The 20,372-nt window shown below is 34.6% G+C and overlaps 1 protein-coding gene across 1 annotated transcript in view; it reads left to right on the top strand.

Moving 5' to 3' along the window:
- Kiaa0586 (KIAA0586 ortholog) overlaps positions 1-19,535 on the top strand; it is a 130,149-nt gene extending 110,614 nt beyond the window's left edge. The window contains exons 31-32 of the mRNA XM_077800343.1: positions 7,884-7,940; positions 19,251-19,535. Of these exons, the coding sequence (XP_077656469.1) occupies positions 7,884-7,940; positions 19,251-19,402 (209 nt within the window). The 3' untranslated portion in view covers positions 19,403-19,535. The remainder of the gene's footprint in view (positions 1-7,883; positions 7,941-19,250) is intronic.
- Positions 19,536-20,372: the final 837 nt, after the last annotated feature.

Raw genomic sequence — 20,372 nt, 5'->3', positions numbered from 1 at the left:
TTCAGTTCTCCACCCCAAACACTAATTTCAATTTTATCTCCTCAATTATTTTTTAATATAAACTTCTTCTTTTGTAAGGTCTACTCTTTCCAATGTAAAGAATTCTGGCTGCTCTGCCCTCAACTTCTTATGGCTCTACATTAATCTCATTTTTTTCTTTCTTTTTGGGTTGAAGAGTGAGCTGTGATTCCCTCCTTACCCTTCTGTAGAGGTAATCTTTCCACCTGCAATTTTTAAATTTTTTTTTAGTTGTAAATGGACACATACCTTTATTTTATTTATTTATGTTTATGTGGTGCTGACGATCGAACCCAGTGCCTCACACTTGCAAGGCAAGTGCTCTACCACTGAGCCACAGGCTCAGCTCTCTACCTGCAGTTTTGATCCTGTCTAATTTCTATTATTGGCACAGGGAGAGGGGGAAAGATGTAGTCACGAGAGAAGAAAAGAACAGTTGCAGAGAAAGGAAGGAAGTGTGTAAAAGGAAGGGAAAGGTGGGGGTAAATGTGATAGTGGAGAGGATAGGGATGATGTTCAGGCAAGAAAGGGAAAAGACATAATGTGGGGGTGGGATGAGAAAGGATCAGAATCACTTCTTATCTACAGAATGAGATGGGGTAGGTCACTTGTAGCTATATACACTTAATAATTCTCTCTCTCTCAACCCCTTCCCCCAGCATACCTACCAGTATCCCCTAATGTGCTAGTGAGATTATTTATTTTTTAGTCAAATTCAAGCTCCCCTTGTCCTACCCCATGCCTTTCTCAATCTCCCCTTTGAACCTTTTCTTCCCTGCCCTTTGATAGAACTTCTCCATCTCAGAAACATATTCTTGGTTCACTGGGTGTCCTTGAAACATCCATGCCATTTGGTATTACTTCATTTTTAGCCCTTGTTATCATATCTTTTATGATTTTTTTAACAGCTGCCATCTTGTCTAGAGACAGTGGCCTTGCTTCATTCATCTAGGTACCACCTACTCTCTACCACACTGTCTTCAATGGCAGATTCTCAATAAATGTGTATCCAATCAAATGCAGTATGTATCCCTATTCCCCTGTCTAGTTCAACATCCTTGCTAACAGTTTTCTTCCTTCCTTCCTTCCTTTCTTCCTTCCTTCCTTTCTTCCTTCCTTCCTTTCTTTTTTTCTTTCTTTATTGCCATTTATGCATTAATTTTGAGTAACTGCTATGTGCCAGACATTGTTTAAAGCCTCAAGGATACTGTGAAACATAACAGGTAAAATTCCTGCTTTCATGGAGCTTATATACTTGTTAACATAACAGATAAAAAACAAACAAATTTACAACAATTTCAGATAATGAGAAGATAAGAGAAATAAAAGGTTTCCCGAAAAATGGTAAGTATCAACTGGCAAATATGGAATGAGTACTAATATTGAAATATCAACATTTTCCAACTGTCATATTAAAGTTAGGCAATGCAAAGGTCACTATGGATGCTAAATGCACAGGGAAAGTTTGATGAGGAACAGAATATTTGTATGACCTTAAAGTATCTCCTTGAAAATTAGCTCACTCATTCAAAAGGAAAACAAAAAACAGTATCTTGGTTGAGTGATTAAAATTAATATTGTCATAGAGGGTCAACTGAACATTGTAACTCCATATGTGATATCTGAGCAGGCCACAGTATCTGAGAGTTAATAGTATAGATGCCATTGAAAACAGTGAATATGAGTGAAATACCTAAAGTACTGAATATAGTCAGGAAAGAGAAACTTCTAGGCTTGAGGTAGACACTCTCAAAGATTTAAAGGTAGGGAAAGAAGGGGGGCCAAAAAGAGGACATTAGACCCAACAGGTGATAATCCCATAGTATCAAGAACATACTAGTTTGCTCTACATTTTATGGACAGAGAATCCATAATTTTCTTTCTCAGTTAACATTACTTTTTTAACTTCTCACTTATTGGTTCTAGTTTTTTTTCTATGAGTGTTAGAAGTCTTTGAATGAAACAATCTTTCAAATATTTGATGACAGTAATTATAATTTAAAGTCTGAATGTCATGCTCCTTTTACTATTCCTCATAAAATATTGTATCTAAGCTCTTCACTTAGAAGAGCTTCTGTTCTACAAGTCAATGTATCTTGTATAGAGTTACACTAGGACAGACACAGCCACTGCCAAGTCTGGCAGATCCGTTTCTTGCCCCAAACCTATTATGGTGAAACAAACATTTCTCAAATGGTTTCCTGCAGAAAGAACTCTTCTACATTGTGGTTTTCATTCTCACAGCAACAGTAAAGTTGTCAGTATGTAAAGGTGTTATTTTGTTCAGGTAGGAAAACTGAAGCTCAGAGGGAGTTGAATAGTCTCAGTACTGGTGGGTGTGGGTGTTGTGTGTATGTGTGTGTGTGTGTGTGTGTGTGTGTGTATGTGTGTGTACTAGGAATTGAACCCAGAGGTGCTTGACCACTGTGGTACATTCCCTAGCCTTTTTAGTTTTTACAGAGTCCTACATGATGAAGTTCTTGTCTTCTCTGAAGTCATATTGAGACTTTTATGAGCGAAAAACAAACAAAAAACTTTTACTAAGATTTTTTTCTTAAATTTATGTTAGTCTTTTAGGTTCATGTCTGTCTCTCTATAAGCACCCCATAAAAGTAGAAATGGGCAGTTTCATTGAAGTCTGTAAATAATTGTCAGTAAGCCTAAGAATGATAATTGCAAATTTAAGACTTTTTTGAATATAGTTTTTAAAATTTTTTTAATTTTTATTTTTTGGTGGTGCTAGGGCTTGAATCTAGGACATGTACATCACAACACACACTCTACCACTGCTATGTCCCCAGCATTGTGTGTATTTTTAAACTAGTAGTAAATGCAGAGGCCCAAATTATGCTGGGATTTCTAGTGGAAAATACAATTACTTGTGAATTATTTTAAGCTAGAATGCTAATTCCTCTGTTAAATACTAAAACATAAGTATACATGAATATATGGTATGTGGAATACATATCTGTAAAAGACTGTAAGTGAAATATTATTGCTGAAAGTATTTTAAAATCAAATTGTTAGTGTTTGTTTATACTTATCTGCTCAGAATATACAGGTACAGAACTTGGGTACTTTTTTCCTGTGAATATAAGTACAGTAATATTATATCGCCTAATGAAGTCAGAAAAAAATCATTTAGGTAGAAAAGTAGTTCTGCTGAAAGCCCTGTGATTATTGCCTTTAGAGTCATTCTGACTACATTTTTTTTTTTTTTTTTAAAATCAGGACTTAGGAAGTCCTGGAAATATCATGTTAGATATTTTCTAATTATTGTGTCAGCATGATCAATCATTTTCTAAATTTACCAGTTTCCTGAAATGGTTTAGCCAATGTTCATAACACTTTACAGGAAGTAGCACAAAATTATTTTCGGTGTCCCCATATATTTCTCTTGGTGTCATAAAAGTATATATTGTACAAATGAAATATTTGTCTTTGACAAAAAGGCCTGTACACCAAACTACAATTAATGAATACAAGAATTAGAAATCAAAACTTTGTTTAGTCTGAGGAAAAACAATTCTTTAAACTATAACCACATGGCTGTTTCTTGTTTGCATCAACTCTGGGTGACTGTTACTGTCTTCTGTGAATTCTTGGGCAGGGCCCTGACTTTGTTGAATGAGCCAATTGTTTTCCTTTGTGTTGCCCATCTAGTAAGTTCCCATCTGGTTTGTATCAGACTATTTTCACAGCCAACAACTGCTGCCTTCTCTATATCCTGACACTTTGGGGCCCCATGCTATCAAAGCACTGCTGTGATGGCCTTGCTGGCAGGGCTATACAGCTGTGCCTCACAGCTTGGAACTATTACCCAGAGTAATGGTAACGTAGAACTTGGACTGGCCCTTATTCCCATTGGTGTCGTGTGTACAGTGAGCAGAAACCTACCCGCCCGACCCTCCTCCCCCACCTGAAACTTACTATTCAACAGAAAAATCTTTAAAGCTCTTATTCTACAATATGAAGTGGTGGTGTTCTTATTTTCTAGTGGCTTCCTGTATTTGAAAGCTCATTTTTCATTCTTTCACTTTTTTAAAAGTTACCAGGTCTGGCCTTGGGGAAGTGAACTAGTCACTCTGTCAGATTTAATTTTTCTTTCCAAATGTAGTTAGAAATGGCTAGATATAGCAAAGCCTATTGTAAAGACTGCACAGATAAGGTAGTGTATTTTTAGTGATAATCACAAGCCATAATTTGAGAGAAGTTTCCATATTTAGGAAGGAACTCTATTACAGAAAATGGATTTTTCTGTGGATAGGTTAATAGGGGTCCTTAGCTTCAAAGTGTTTAGTAAATATTAGGAAGTTACTTTGCCTTCAGCCCTTGGTAGCTATCAGATGTCATTTATAAGAATGTTATAATAGTATCCTTCTCTGCACATTGTAGCCTGGTATAATATGGCCAAATTAGAATTATAGGAGTTATTGTTGAATAAGAATTACAGTTATGTTTAAGTGTAGTTACAGTGTCATTGCTTTATAAACTTTATTGGCACCCAGAAAAAGAGGGAATTACTGTGCATTTATAGGACATATTAAGATTTCAGAAACACTTTCAAGATTGGTTGAAATTAGATTCCAGTTTGTGTTTCCGTAAAAGAAAAGGGCCAATAATCAGAACATCGGATATTTTGATAGTAAGCTGTTGGAGAGCAGAGCAACCTCCACAAAAGCTCACTTGCTTCTGACAAGGTTCAGCTTATTGTGTTTCCAGATTTATTTCCTTATAGTAAGCAATATGGACAGTGGCTTAGCAGTAACTAGTCACTTGATGTTAAAGGCTATCTGGTAAGATTAGTGTTTTGCCTAACTCATCATTAGAAAACCATTAAAAATTACAAAGATACTACCTTTTAATTGCTGAAACTAATTAATTGTTTTTTTTTTACAATTTTAACGTTTTATGGAAAAATAATATACATAAAGAAAAGTATACAAAGCCTAAGTGTACAGATCAAAGAACTGTCAACAAGCAGAGCACATTTGTCAACCAGTACCCAACTCAAGAAACAACATTGCCAGTGACTCCTTAATCCCCTAGTGTTCCCTGTCATTCACAGCCCTGCTCCCATAAGGACGAAACTATTATTCTTACTTCTGAGAGCATAAGTTTAGTTTTGTTATTTTTGAACTTAGGTAAATGAAATCAGAATCCATGGCTTCTTTCACAAGGCAAACCTATTGTAATTTTTAAGATTCTTTTAGTTTTTAAACCATTATGGCATACTTTTATAAAGAATTGTCTGAGAAGAATTTGTTTTAGCAGTGGTTTCACAGTCTGTTGAACCAACAGGAAGTGAACTGTAGATAAAGTTGTCTACTGAAACAGAGTCTCACAGTTCTCGACCAGATTTAATGCTGGAATGTCCCCCTAGACATTCTTGCCCCTAAAAGGCAGGCACTCCATGTCATAACACTTAATAGCAATACATTCAAGTACTTAAATGCTTTTTAATGAGTTTTAATAATTAAATGTACATTATTCAAATAAATAATGGTCTACATTTGTGGATAGGTGGGTCATCTATTTTCTGAATTAATTTACTTCTTCGCGGTTGGATGATACAAGCTTTTATGTTGCCAAGATCCTATTTCTGAAAATGCTGTTATTTGAGAGAGTTTATGTACATACTAGCTTTGTAGCCAATAAGCAACTTAATTTGGAATATTGTTTAAAGAGTGCCAACTTCTTTTAATATGGTTTTAAATGCCCTAATAATATTCTTTTTTTTTAAGTGAACTTAAAGTGGTATAAAAAAGGCAAGTAACCTGAGTGTTACTAATTTTAGATACCTCCTTATTAGATTTTACCTTAAATTTTGAACACCCATTTAAAAATTCATGTTTTGACTGGGCGCAGTGGTGCATGCCTATGAACCCAGCAACTCAGGATTGACGTAGACAGATCACAGGTTGGAGGTCAGCCTTAGCAACTTAGCAAGATCCCGTCTCAAAATTTAAAAAAATAAAATAAAATAAAAAAGGGCTGGGGATGTAGCTCTATAGTAAAGTACCCCTTGGTATTTCAATCCCCAGTAATAAAAAATAAAATAAAATTTCATATTTTATTTTGTGGGTTTTGAGGGACTTCATCCTTGTTTTGCTGTTAACAGCCATATACTACTATGTAGTTTTCTTGGATAATTTATAAATACTTTGTTAAAAACAATAGTATAAAGAGTAATAGATTTAAGTATTACTCTCAAGTCAAAAATAAAAAAATTTAAAAATATGAGTACAACCATTTTAAATCCCAAATTCCTGTCCTCTTGCATAACAATTTTTGAAGAGCTTCTGCACAAACTATAACACAACAAATGGTTCTTCCATGGGTGATACTGATTGTGATACTGTGACACTGCCTTGTTGTTTCTGTATTTGTATCCTATGACTGTATGTGCTCTGTAAAATCTGAAAGGCAGCAATATTGAGCCACAGGGACCAAGCAGTATCTCCTCTTCCTCTCTAATTCTTGAAACTTAGTGAGTGTGAGAGTTGAATAAAGATAGTATCTAATTTTTATACCACAATAAGCATAGCTAGTACATTTGAAGGTTTTTTTAAAACTACCACAGTTGGAGTTCAATTTTGGTCTCTGTAGATTTCAAATATACGAGTATCTTGTATTTGCTGCTGATTTTCTTTTAAAGCTCTTCTATTTCAGCTTCAGTGTTTTCTTCATTGATTTGTGTTGGATATTTCATATTTTAACATTCTTAATTTTTGTAAGTTTTCCAATAACTATAATAGTTTGACATGGTTTGTTGTTAGTGAGAATATACTGCCCAGTGTAATTAAATATGTTTTGCTTATAATTTTGTTCACTTAAATCTTATCTTCTTGAAAAAGTCACCTGAAATTTTTGTTCAATAAAAGATGTGATTTTTTTTATCTTAGAAAAAAATGAGAAAATAAATGCTGTTCCATATTATAAATTTTTCCTTATAATTCTACCCCAAAGAATTTGTTTGAAAAGAGTTATCAATGGCTATTAATTGACTGTATTTCAGAATACAGGTTAATATCATGCCATCAACATGGGCCTATACCCTTAGTATCCAGGGTATTTTGTTTGGCCTGAGAACTACAGTTGTGTAACCCTTATCTGAAATGCTTGGGACCAGAAGTTTTTTGGATTTAGGGTTTTTTAGAATTTTGGCATATTTGCATACATGTAATGAGATATCTTGGGAATGGGACTCAATTTTAAACATAAAGCTTATTTATGATTCATATATGTCTTATGCACACGACCTGAAGATAATTTTATACAATATTTTTTGTGTACCTGTGTGTTCACTGTGATTCATCACATGAGATCATGTGTGGATTTTTCACCTGTGGTTTTATGTTGGCATTCAAAAAGTTTCAGATTTTGGAGCATTTCAGGTTTTTGGATTAGGAATACTCAATTTGTATATGTGCTACAGATTTTTCTCTTTTATTTATTTAACTTTTGTCTGCTTCCTAATTCCCTGGCCATGAAAAGACTTTTTTCCTCCAGCCTATTTTAAAATTTTGTTGGTTTAATAGTATATTGCTCTTCTTTGCTCCTGAAAACTTTATTGGTTGTTTTATGTAGATTGTGTTGAACAATATGTCCCAGGCTGGTCTAGAGAGAAGGGAGATTCTCAACTACTTTTTGTAGTGGTAAAGTATTTTTCTATTGACAGTCATTAAATTTAGTTGTTTAACTTCCTTCTTTACATTAAAGTCACTAGGCCGGGCTTCAATTTATCTAGTTTTATGAGAGTAACCAGAAGTGCATTTGGTTTGTGTTCTTTTTATTGAATAGGAATGAATCATGATTATTTCTATTCTTAAATAAATTTCTTCCGATTTTTTTAATTGCACCAGGTGATATGGATCGAACACAAATTGAGCCCAGTCTGTACCTTGCATCTGTATTTACAAGTAAGATCTTTACTTTAAAAGTTCTTGAACTTGGAACTGTTTAGTTTTTTTAAAATTTCCTTAGGATTTCTTTCACATAATAATACAGTAGAAATAGTACTATCAGTTTTAAATTTTTCTAAAATGTGTATAAATTCACCCAAGGTATACAACTTTCTCCATGTACTAAATTCTCCAAAAGGCAAAAGTTTGAGGACAGAAAACAAATCTATCTTTTCCTTTTGGAAAGTTTATAAAATGTTGAATTAAAAGGCTGCAGGTGTGGTATTGAGAGCACTGAGGATAGTATTCAGGATAATTCCATCTGGGGAAGGTTATTTGTTGGGACAGGATAGTGTTTAAACTTTGAAGTCAGTTTTAAACAAAGTGAAGCAGCTGGAACCTGGCGTAAGAAGAAACAAATCTTTCAGATTAACTATTGCTTTTTTAGAGGAAAAAGAATTAAGAGTTGTTTTTACAGGTGCTGGTACATTTATTCTTCCTATAGGAACTACTTTATTTTTATCTGAAATTATAAATTTAAAATAAGCATTTGTCAACTCATTTGAAAAACAGAAGCAATAGTAAACTCAAAAAAGTGTAATAGGATTTATATGTCTAAGACATATTTTGGGATAAGAATATTGTAACATTTTAAAAACATTCTTTTAAACATGAAAGTAAGAAATGTTTAATAGTGACTAATTCTGGAAAGCAGAGGCAAATAAAATATTACCTACTATACTTAACATCACCTTTCCAAGCACCTTCTCTATCAGGAAGGATTCTAGAATTTGTTCAGTTCTCAAGCACTGAAGCTATGATGTTGCAAAATCTGCAAGGCTGGGTTAAGTAGGTGAGGAGAATGGAATACAGCAGGACAGTGTACACAGGAATTGAAGCAAGAGTAAATGAGCTCAGGGTAGAAGGAAAATGATTCAAGAACCCCCAGCTGAAAAACTGTAACATTCTCACAGACAGCTGGGAAGCAACTACATTGCTGGAACTCAGCTCATTTTAAAGATAAGATCTGGTAAATGTGAATCTAAGCTTTTAGCAGGAACCACAAGACTGGTTCAGCAAGCATTTCAAGGTCCAGTGTGGGCCCAGCATCATGCAACAACTTTGAATAGAAACAAGATAGTCACTGGCCTAGGGGAGCACCTATTTAACGGGAATAGCAGACTCTCAAGCTAGTGTACCTACTGTGCAAGTCACTGGGAAAACAATAACTGTCAGTCCTTGTGTGTGCTTTCAAGGAGTATGTTATCCACAGGAAGTGAAAGACACATAAAAAACAATTACAGTGCAATTCAATAAGTGCTGCAATCAAGATGACTTTGGAGAATAAGGTGTTCACAATTAACAAGAAAGGAACTCCTAATATTTTATGACTACTGCTGGAAAAACAACTCAGAGAAGAATGTGATTCACTTGTACTTGGGCCTGGGGTATCTCTTAAGTCCATAATTCTTAAAAACTTGGGACCCATAGACCCATTTAAGATGCTGAAAGTTATGACCACATATCTCTTTCCCAAATTCTACCTATATGAAAATAATTTGCATGAAGTTTCAGGGTATTCACAGATTCCCCAGTCACCTGTCAATGGACCCTAGGTTAAGATTCTTTCTGTAATTGGATTAAAGATTATTACATTTTGTTTCCTTTTTAATTTTAATTTTATTTTTAAATGCACAGCATGTAAGAAATGAAACTTTATCTGAATGTGGGAAAATCCAAAACCCTGGCAATTAAAAGTCATTCCCTTACCTATTCATCTTGTAGAACACCAGAAATGCATATATATATATAACTTGTGTTATGTGTAATCAGTCAAAATGGGGAGTTTGAGGTGTTGTACTCCTCCATGGAACTACTGAGAAAACTTGCTTTCTCTGCTTCTGTCATATTGTCTTAGGAGACAATGCTTTGTTTGGATTCTTCTCAGTTTTCGAATAAGAGATATAATAGTGGATCACTGTGTTTAAGGATTAGAGTCAGATTCTGAAACCTGTTGATGAAATAGATTATTTAGCTTTTAGAAGCCTATGGTAATTGTATTTTTAAAATTATGTAAAATATACAAGCAACATCTTCAATGGATATTAAAAATTCCATATTGCTACTGTGTTAGAATAAATTATTTTTAATTTTTCTGTTCTTTAGTCTCCTAAATCCAGTATCAAAGAACAGAAAACATAAAAAAAAAATTTGAATTTGAAATGCTCTTAAAGCAAAAACTTGGTATTTAGAATGTCTAAAAAGTATATTAAAGTATGTCATAGGAAGCATCAAATACATGGTCTGACTCTATGGCATTCCCAGCCTAAATGTGTGCCAGGTTAAATGACATTCTACAAACCCATGGAATCAAGGAATCATCTTTTTTTAGACCTGAAAACAGCTGTTGAAACAATTACATCATAGAGTAATGACTTGGCTGTGGAAATTTTAAAAGTCAAACTTTAAAAGCATCAAACTATATTTAATATAGGTAGAAGATTTATATTTGCTTTCCTGTGATTTATTAAGATATTATGTCTTTTCTTTAAAAAATGGAATTTAAACTCTGTGTGGACCATAACTGGATATGAATGTTAACTTTCTTTGCCTGTTAACAGTAATTGAAGTGATGCTTTTCTTTATGTTCCTAGTAAAAAAAAAATTTCTTTGAAAGTTCTGAAACTGTGATTTTTAGTTTGTTTAAATGAATGCATTTTTTGAAAGTCTTCCCAAAATGGACATTAGCAAACACCTTTAAATAAGATGGTGAATTTTATTGATATAACTTGATTAAAACACAGTTAAATAGAGTTTAAAATAACAGGATAATTATTTGAAGGCCTTTCATAGTACACTTTTTTAAATTGATTTTTTAAAAATGAATGACAGCAGAATGCATTACAATTCCACACATATACAGCACAATTTTTCATATCTCTGGTTGTATATAAAGTATGTTCACGCCAATTCGTGTCTTCATACATGTACTTTGGATAATTATATCCATCACATTTCACCATCCTAGCTAACCTCCTGCCCCCTCCCTCCCCCTCCCAACCTCTGCCCTATCTAGAGTCCATCTATACATTGAAAACTACAGAACTCTAAAGAAAGAAATCAAAGAAGACCTTAGAAGATGGGAAGATCTATCTTGCTCTTGGATAGGCAGAATTAATATTATCAAAATGATTATATTCCCAAAGGCATTATAAAGATTCAATGCAATTCTGATCAAAATCCCAATGGCATTTCTCATAGAAATAGAAAAAGCAATCATGAAATTCATCTGGAAAAATAAGTGACCCAGAATAGCTAAAGCAATCCTTAGCAAGAAGAGTGAAGCAGGTGGCATCACTATACCAGACCTTAAACTATACTACAGAGCAGTAGTAACAAAAACAGCATGGTATCGGCACCAAAACAGACTGGTAGGCCAATGATATAGAATAGAGGACACAGAGACTAACCCAAAAACTTATAATTATCTCATAATACATATGCAACAAAATGAAATTAAACCCCTATCTCTCACTATGCACAAAACTCAACTCAAAGTGGATCAAGGACCTAGGAATTAAACCAGAGACCCTACGTCTAATAGAAGAAAAAGTAGGCCCTAATCTTCATTATGTGGGGTTAGGCCCCAACTTCCTTAATAAGACTCCTATAGTGCAATAAATAAAACCAAGACTCAATAAATGGGATGGATTCAAACTAAAAAGTTTCTTCTCAGCAAAAGAAATAATCTGTGAGGTGATTAGAGAGCCTACATCTTGGGAGCAAATTTTTACCCTTCACACATCAGATGGAGCACTAATCTCTAGAGTACATTAAGAACTCAAAAAGCTAAGCATTTTTTTTCTTATAATGTTTCATTGAAACATTTTTATCCCTTTGCTTAAACTAGAGTACCTTCTGCAGTCCACCCTGAAGATCACTGCCTCTTAGTTCTTTCCAAGTTTTGTAAAAGCCCGAGTTGATCTGCATGTGTGTTTTCTGTGTGCCAGCACTGTACAACAACACTTCAAAAGCATTACCTCATTTAACCCTCAAAAACCCTCTGAGGTTATTTTATAGATGAGAAAATTGGGGTCCAGAAATTTTCCCCACATCTTTTATCATTCTCTGTCCCTTTTACATCCTACATGCTTTTCTTTATACTATGTATTCACTTCTTGACATCATATTTTTATTTCCTTACTTTTGTGTCATTTGTCCTCTGCATCCAACTAGCATGTGAGGTTATGAGATCAGAGCTTTTATTCTCTTCTTTGCTGCATTCTACAGATTCTAGAACAGTGACTGGTACATAGTAGATGTCCTCTTGATATTTGGTGAATGGATGGATAGATAAGCCCAGATCTGCCCTAATCCAGAATCCATGCTCTCATCCTGTCTGACCTTAATTCCCCCAATCACACCCACAGTCTTGTTGGATCATTGCTAAGTGACTGCACAGAAGACCTCTTTTGGACCCTGGCCTTGACCTGTTATAAAGGGACTTGTACTTGAAACTTCATTCTCTCCTTAGCTGCCCCTACCACTGCTTAAGTAAAATTTTCTTCCACCACCTTTAAAAGTCATAATTTTTGTGGCAAATAATTAAGGTATTTAATATAGTATAAAGATAATGAGTTACAGAAGTTATATTCAATTGTGAATTTGACAAATTATTTCTAGACTCTCCACTTTGAAAATTATCTCTGTTTGTCTTTTCTGCATGTCTTCCTACTTATCGATCCTGACACTTCCCTTTTGTTCCCTTTAGGTTTTCTTTACTCATGTTTCTTTGCCCTTCCCCACATTTTTGTCACTGTTTCTGCTCTCAATCTATTTTCTCTCACCTAGGTTATTTCAATTCCTATTAGTTTAATCAGTATGTCTGTATAGATGACTACTAATTCTATATCACTAAAAGTACCTTACAAGGAAAAATCCATTTGTACATCTTGCAGGCATCCATAGTCATCAGGGATACAACTGGTGCCAGTATCTCCCTATCTCTGTTTACCTCTGTAATTCTCAAATTTGTTAGAGTTTGTTATTGCTTACTTAGCCAGATCTGTCATTTCAGCACCAAATTCAGTTTTTAAGTACTGAGTCTTCCTCCAAAATATCTTGTCTCTCTTTCCATCACTGAGAATCATTAGTTCTGTGTGGACCACTGCCATAGACCTCTCTCCTCTCTCCTTATTTTCCATACAGCTATTAGAATTATCTTTTTGAAAATATATATACTTTTCTATTCAAAATCTTTTGTGACTCTCCATTTTCAGGGGACTTGCCCTGGCTTTTAGAGCCTTATCTCTCACCATTCCTTCAATCCAGTCTAAGAATACTCAGAGTTCCTTAACACATTAACAAATCTTGATTTTATTTTGTTGTTTTCCTTTATTGTCTTATTTTGTCTTTTCCTTCTTGTCTTCCCATCTTTTCAGTCCATCTGGTTTAAACTATATCCCTGTACATGTTTCTCTCCACTAGATATGAGCATCTTGAGCATGGGGGCTTGTGTCTCTTTTCTCTGTATCCTCTGAGCACCATCTTAGTTCCATACATACAGTAGATTGACATAGATATTTACTTAGTCAGCATATGCCTTTTGAAAGCTACTTTACTCTCTCTATCTGTGTCTTAGTTACCTTGTCTGTCTCCGAGAATTCCTGTTAGATAAGGTGTTTGGGGGGAAAGATATTTATAAAAATTGAGTTGCTATATAAATATAAGGCAGTAGCTGCAAGTAATGACTTTTCAATGACTGAATTTATTATGTTCTATGGATATTTCCTCAAACAAGCTACATCATTGAGCAATTTAATCAGTAATTTTTATGTGTATTGTAGAAAATGAAGGTATGTATAAAGCAGTGTTTTGAAATTAGTTAATGGACAAATATTTGGCATCAGTGTAGTTTTTGGCAGATCAGTGACTAACCCAAGGAATGATATTTTTCTTAAGAATGATTGGGGGAAGGTAACATTAAATTGATTGTATGGGTAAAATATTAATTTGCTATAGGCTTTAGTTGTTATTTCTGTTAATTTTTTACTTTATTGACAGGATAATAAGTTCTGATAGTGGATGCTTTCCTAGTTATTTTGTGTACTGTGCATCATGACTTTGTAAAATATAAGGTGATATTAATAATTCTTCTCCTTCTCCTTCTCCTCCTCCTCCTTTTTTTTTTTTTATAATACCAGGGATTAAACCCAGGGGAACTGAACCTCTGAGCCACATCCCCAGCCCCCCCCCCCTTTTTTTTTTAACTTTTCACTTTGAGACAGGGTCTCACTAAGTTGCTTAGGGCCTTGCTAAATTGCTGAGGCTGGCTTTTACTTGTGATCCTCCTGCTTCAGTCTTCCGAGCTGCTGGGATTACACATTTGCATCACTGTGTCCAGCAGTTTTTTGGTATTTCTTTTTTTGGGGGGCAAGGGAGTACTGGGGATTGAACTCAGGGGCACTCAACCACTGAACCACTTCCCCAGCCCTGTTTTGTATTTTATTTAGAGACAGGGTCTCACCAAGTTGCTTAGCATCTCATTGTTGCTGAGGCTGGCTTTGACCTTGTAATCCTCCTGTTTTAGCCTCCCAAGCCACTAGGATTACAAGTGTGTGCTACCAGGCCTTGGCTAGTATTTCTTAACTTTAGTTTTTATCATATCTTGAGAGAGCTAAATTTCAAGTCTTTCTTTTTAAAATATTTATTCTATATAACAATTACCTTCCCCTTAAATAAAATGGTACTACAGTTTGTGATATTGTTATAATGATGCAAAATCTACTCTCTTCTTTTTATAAAGAAATGAAATTGAGGGGCTGGGATTGTGGCTCAGTGGCAGAGCTCTTATCTAGCATGTGTGATGCCCTAGGTTCGATCCTCAGCACCACATAAAAATAAAAAAACAAAATAAAGGTATTGTGTCCAACTACTTATAAAAAATAAATATTTTAAAAAATGAAATTGATACAATGAAATAAAAGGATAGTGAAGTATTTAAAATAGTCTTTGTGACATCAACAAATTTCTAAGACATATGACCTACCCAAACTGAATCAGGAGGACATACACAATTTAAACAGATCAGTTTCAAGCAGTGAAATAGAAGATGCCATCAAAAGCCTACCAATCAAGAAAAGTCTAGGAACAGACAGATTCTCAGCCGAGTTCTGTAAGACCTTAAAAGAAGAATTAACACAAATACTCCTCAAATTATTCCATGAAAATAGAAAAGGAAGGGACCTTTCCAAACTCATTTTGGAAATCAAAGGGATATGAATAGGAAAAGAACAACTCAGACCTCAGACTATCACTATTTGCTGATGACATGATTCTATATTTGAAAATCCAAAAAATTTCACCAGAAAACTTCTAGAACTAATAAATGAATTCAGCAAAGTAGCAGGATATAAAATCAACACTCATAAATCAAACTTGTTCCTATATGTCAGTGATGAATCCACTGAAAGAGAAATTAGGAAAACTACCTCATTCACAATAGCCTCAAAACAACAACAACAACAAAAACCTTGGGAATCAATTTAACAAATGAGATGAAAGACCTCTACACTGAAAACTACAGAATACTAAAAAAAGAATGAAGATCTTAGAAGATGGAAGGATCTCCCATGCTCTTGGAATTAATATCGTCAAAATGGCCATACTACCAAATGCATTATACAGATTTAACTAAAATACCAATGACAGTCTTCATAGAATTAGAAAAAGCAATCATGAAATTCATTTGGAAAAATAAAGAGACCCAGAATAGTTAAAGCAATCCTTAGCAAGAAGAGTGAAAGCAGGAGGCATCATAATACAGGACCTTAAATTATACTACGGATCCGTAATAACAAAAATGGCATGGTGTTGGCACCAAAACAGACACATAGACCAATAGTACAAATAGAAGACAGAGATAAACACACATAAATACAGTTATCCCATACTAAACAAAAGTGCCAAAAACATACACTGGAGAAAAGATAGCCTCTTCAACAAATGATGCTGGGAAAACTAGAAATCCATATGTAGTAAAACAAAATTAAATCTCTTTCTCTCACCCTGCATGAAACTCAACTCAAAGTGGATCAAAGACTCAGACACTAGAACTGAGACCCTACGCCTGACAGAGGAAAAATTAGGCCCAAATCTTCATCACATCGGCTTAGGACCTGACTTCCTTAACAAGACTCCTCAAGCACAAGAAGTAAAATCAAGAATCAATAAATGGGAGGGATTCAAACTAGAAAGTGTCTCAGCAAAGGAAACAATAATGTGAAGAGAGAGCCTACAGAATGGGAGAAAATCTTTACTACATGCACCTCATAATCTTCAATATATAATCTTAATTAAGCAATAATCTTCAGGATATATAAAGCACTCAAAAAAAACACCAGAAAAAAATAACCCAATCAATAAACAGGCAAAGGAACTGAACAGACACTTTACAGAAAAAGAAATACAATTTATCAACATCTCTAGCTATTAGAGAAACACAAATCAAAATTACTCTAAGATTTCATTTGACTCCAGTCAGAATGGCAATTATCATGAATACAAGCAACAATAAATGTTAATTAGGATGTGGGGGGGAAAGGTACACTCACACATTGCTGGTGGGCCTGCAAATTGGTGCAGCCACCCTGGAAAGCAGAAGGAGATTCCTCAGAAAACTTGAAATGGAACCACCATTTGATCCAGCTATCCCATTCCTTGGTTTATACCCAAAGGATTTAAAATCGGCATACTACTGTGATGCAGCTGCATCAATGTTTATAGAAGCTCAATTTACAATAGATAAAACTGTGGAACCAACCTAGGTGTCCTTCAAAAAAATATATATATATGAATATTACTCCGTTTTAAAGAAGAATGAAACTATGGCATTTGCCAGTAAATGGATGGAGCTGGAGAATATCATGCTAAATGAAATAAGCCAAACCCAGAGAATCAAAGGCAGAATGTTTTCTCTGACATGGAGATGCTAATTCACATTCAAGGGTGGGGTTGGCTAGGGAAGAATAGAGATACTTCAACAGAGGGGAGTGAAGGGAGAGGAGGGGGTGTGGGGGTAGAAAGGATTACAGAATGAATTGGACATTATTACCCTATAAACATATATGATTACATACTGGTGTAATTTTACATCATGTACAATCAGAAGAACGAGAAGTTATACTCCATCTATATATGATGTATCAAAAAGTGTTCTACTGTCATGTATAACTAATTAGAACAAATAAAAAAAGAAAAAAGAAAGTATTCATGAATGCCTATGTTTCAACTTAGTAAAATTAATATTGTCAAGAAAATAAATAAATGAAATAGTCTTTGTTAGACTTCCTTTTATGAAAGGAATTTGCCATTTACAAGTGTTTTAATGATCTAGGACAATTGTGATTGAGTCATCTCCAAAACTGTCTTTTACTGTATCCCCTATAAAAAATTGGTGCAAAGTTCCACTTTATTACTTTGTAAACAACTTAAAAAACAAAGGGATTTTAGATTGACTCTCTTTAAAATTGTTTAAGAAGTTGGGCATGGTGTTGTACACCTGTCATCCTAGTTACTCAGGAGATTGAGGAGAATGATCACAAGTTCAAGGACAGCATGGGCAAGTTAGCAAGACCCCGTCCCAAAATAAAATAAAAATGACTAGAAACATAACTTAGTGAAAGTTCTTGCCCAGCATGTAAAAGGTTCTGGTTCAGTTCCCAGCACCCCACCCCACCCCACCCAACACACATACACACAAAGAGTTGTTACAAGAATTTGTTTGTAAGGTTCTTATAGTAAATCCATGAAATTTAAAATGAGGATTTTTGTAGTTGTAAATAATACCAAGGTGGCATTCTTTATTTGTTAATTAATAACGTGCTAAAAACTTAGAAAAGTGAATTAGGGTAAAGGCAGATAGAGATACATATGTAATGAACTCTGAATTTTTTTTAACATAGGTATATTCATCTCAAGCTGGCTCCTCTCTGCCTACCAACCATCTTCTATATTAGGCAATAATAATATTGCTCTCAATCATGGAGTGGAATTTTTTTCCATATTTGATTAAACATAAAGATAATGAAAAATCTGTTTTTTAGAAAAATGCTTTCCAAATCAAATGTCAATAATATTCGAATAACCACTTAAGTATTTTTCTTTCATATTGTTTCCCTTATATAAGTTCTGTTAATTAATAGCAGACACTCAGTAATGATTATTCGTGGCATGATCCTGAGTCGAAGGTCCATCTCTGTGAGTAGTAGGAAGAGCAAAGTGCCTGGGCAACCTTTGCTTTCAGATGCTTTTACCTAATTTATATTTTTTAAAACATCATATTTTCTCTATAACCAATAACAAACCCTGTTTTCCAGCTGTTACAATGGGTTTTTGTAGTTGGACTAGCTATTTACTTAATGGTGACAGTGGTGATAGATAGCAGTGATATCCTTCAGTGGTAATGGTGGCTCTCAGTTTTTGAGCACTTACTAAGTGCTAAGCTCTGTTGTTGAGCTCTTTACCAATGTTATTTTTTCCTTATATATTATCTATTTCACATATGAGGAAACTTAACATGAGGTTAGAATAACTTCCCCAAAGTCACACAGCCAGTAAGATCTTTGGTCTGGATTTCAGAGACTAGGTCTTAACTATGCTGCCTGGTCTTATCTGGCATTTATCATCTATACCACCACTTTTTATTTTTTTAATTTTTTTTAGTTATAGATGGACACAATACTTTTTATTTATTTATTTTTATGTGGTGCTGAGGATCAAACACAGTGCCTCACACATGCTAGGCAAGCACTCTACCACTGAGCTACAACCCCAGCCCTGTACCATCACTTTTTAAAAAATATTTTTAAAATTATTTTTAGACATACATGACAGCAGAGTATATCTTGACATACATACATGGAGTATAACTTATTCTTATTAGGATCCCATTCCTGTGGTTGTACACGATGTGGAGTCTCACTGGTTGTGTATTCATATATGAACATAGGAAAGTTATGTCAGATTCATTCCACTGTCTTTCCTATTCCCACTTCCCCTCCCTTCCTTTCTTTCCCCTTTGTTTAATTCACCGCACCATTTTTAACACTTGTATACTTTTAAATGTTTTCTCTAACTGCTTAGAAGCAAGGGAGGAAAAGAGGGGAAAGTGTGTTTTAGTTCTTTGATGGATGCTGAGCACCTAGAGAAAAGTATTTCTCTCACGTGCAGTCCTTGTTTTGTCCCCCACCCCTATTATTTAGAAGGGGAAAAGCACCTAAAATAGTCAAAATTTGCTGGTGTCACTGAATACACTTCTTCTTTGTGCAGGTGGTGAGGCAATGCCACTCTTCACTCCTCAGATGTCTCCTGCTAAGATGTCTGTGACGCTGCCCTCGATGAAACCTGAGGATTGCTCTCAGTCCCTGAGCATCAGCACCATACAGGGGGATGTGGAGTCCTCAGGGGCAGATACCTTCTGAGTGGGGAGTGAGAACCAGCATATTTATGAAGGCATTTCACTTTGGCTTAAAACTACCCCCTCAAGCTGTTTTGGTCTTTGAGCATATTCTGAAAAAACATTTCTAACTTTTTTTTATTCAGATGAAAAGTACAATTTTGGAATTTAGATAAAGGTTTTGAATAAAATAAATATAAATCATCATAAGTCTGGCTGTGAGTTGTTTCTCTGAAGCCTAAAGTAAAATGGAATAGTGGGGAGGGCATGACTTTTGACATCTAAGAATATATTTTACAGGTACAATTATCTGTCCATACTTGTGAAGTCATGTAACTCAAGGTTCATGCCTACATTTTTTTAAAAACAGCAAATAACTAGAAGTAATATAGAGATTATCAATAATAGACTGGTTAGTAAGAGTAACAGTAGAGTTGTACAATGGAATACTACATGTTACAAAAAAATTGTTTAAACATATACATTATATGGGATTTTTTCTAAGATACAATGTTAATGTTGAATAATCCATACACAAAATGGTATGTGGACTATGCTGTTCTAGTTTTAAATGAGGAGGGAGAACCCCGAATGTATGGTGTCTATATACACATATGCTTACAAGGATTGCTTGTATTTACATTAAGTAACTTTGGAAAGATAAACAAAAAACTGCTAACATGGTTTCCAGGAGAGGAATTTATGGCTAAGTGATAGGAGTTAAGGATGACTATAGTTTCTGTGTATTTGAACTTGTTTGGTTACTGGAAAAAGGAGTCTGAATGAGATTAATTATTTATATGCCTTTTTTCTACTTGGTAAATATTTATACATCATAAACCTGTGAAACATGTGGCTGAACTACCTTTCAAAACATAAATACATAATATTAAAGGCATGGCTTTTTAATTAGACATGTGTGGGTTTGTATTCCAGTTTCTCTACCTACCTGCTCTGTGATGGGCAAATAAGCCCTCCTCATCAGCTGGCTTGGG

Source organism: Urocitellus parryii, chromosome 6 (genome assembly GCF_045843805.1).
Source record: "Urocitellus parryii isolate mUroPar1 chromosome 6, mUroPar1.hap1, whole genome shotgun sequence".
In the NCBI taxonomy this organism is placed as follows: Eukaryota; Metazoa; Chordata; class Mammalia; order Rodentia; family Sciuridae; genus Urocitellus; species Urocitellus parryii.
The sequence above is the reverse complement of the archived record's forward strand: the minus strand, read 5'-3'. Positions and strand labels throughout refer to the sequence as shown.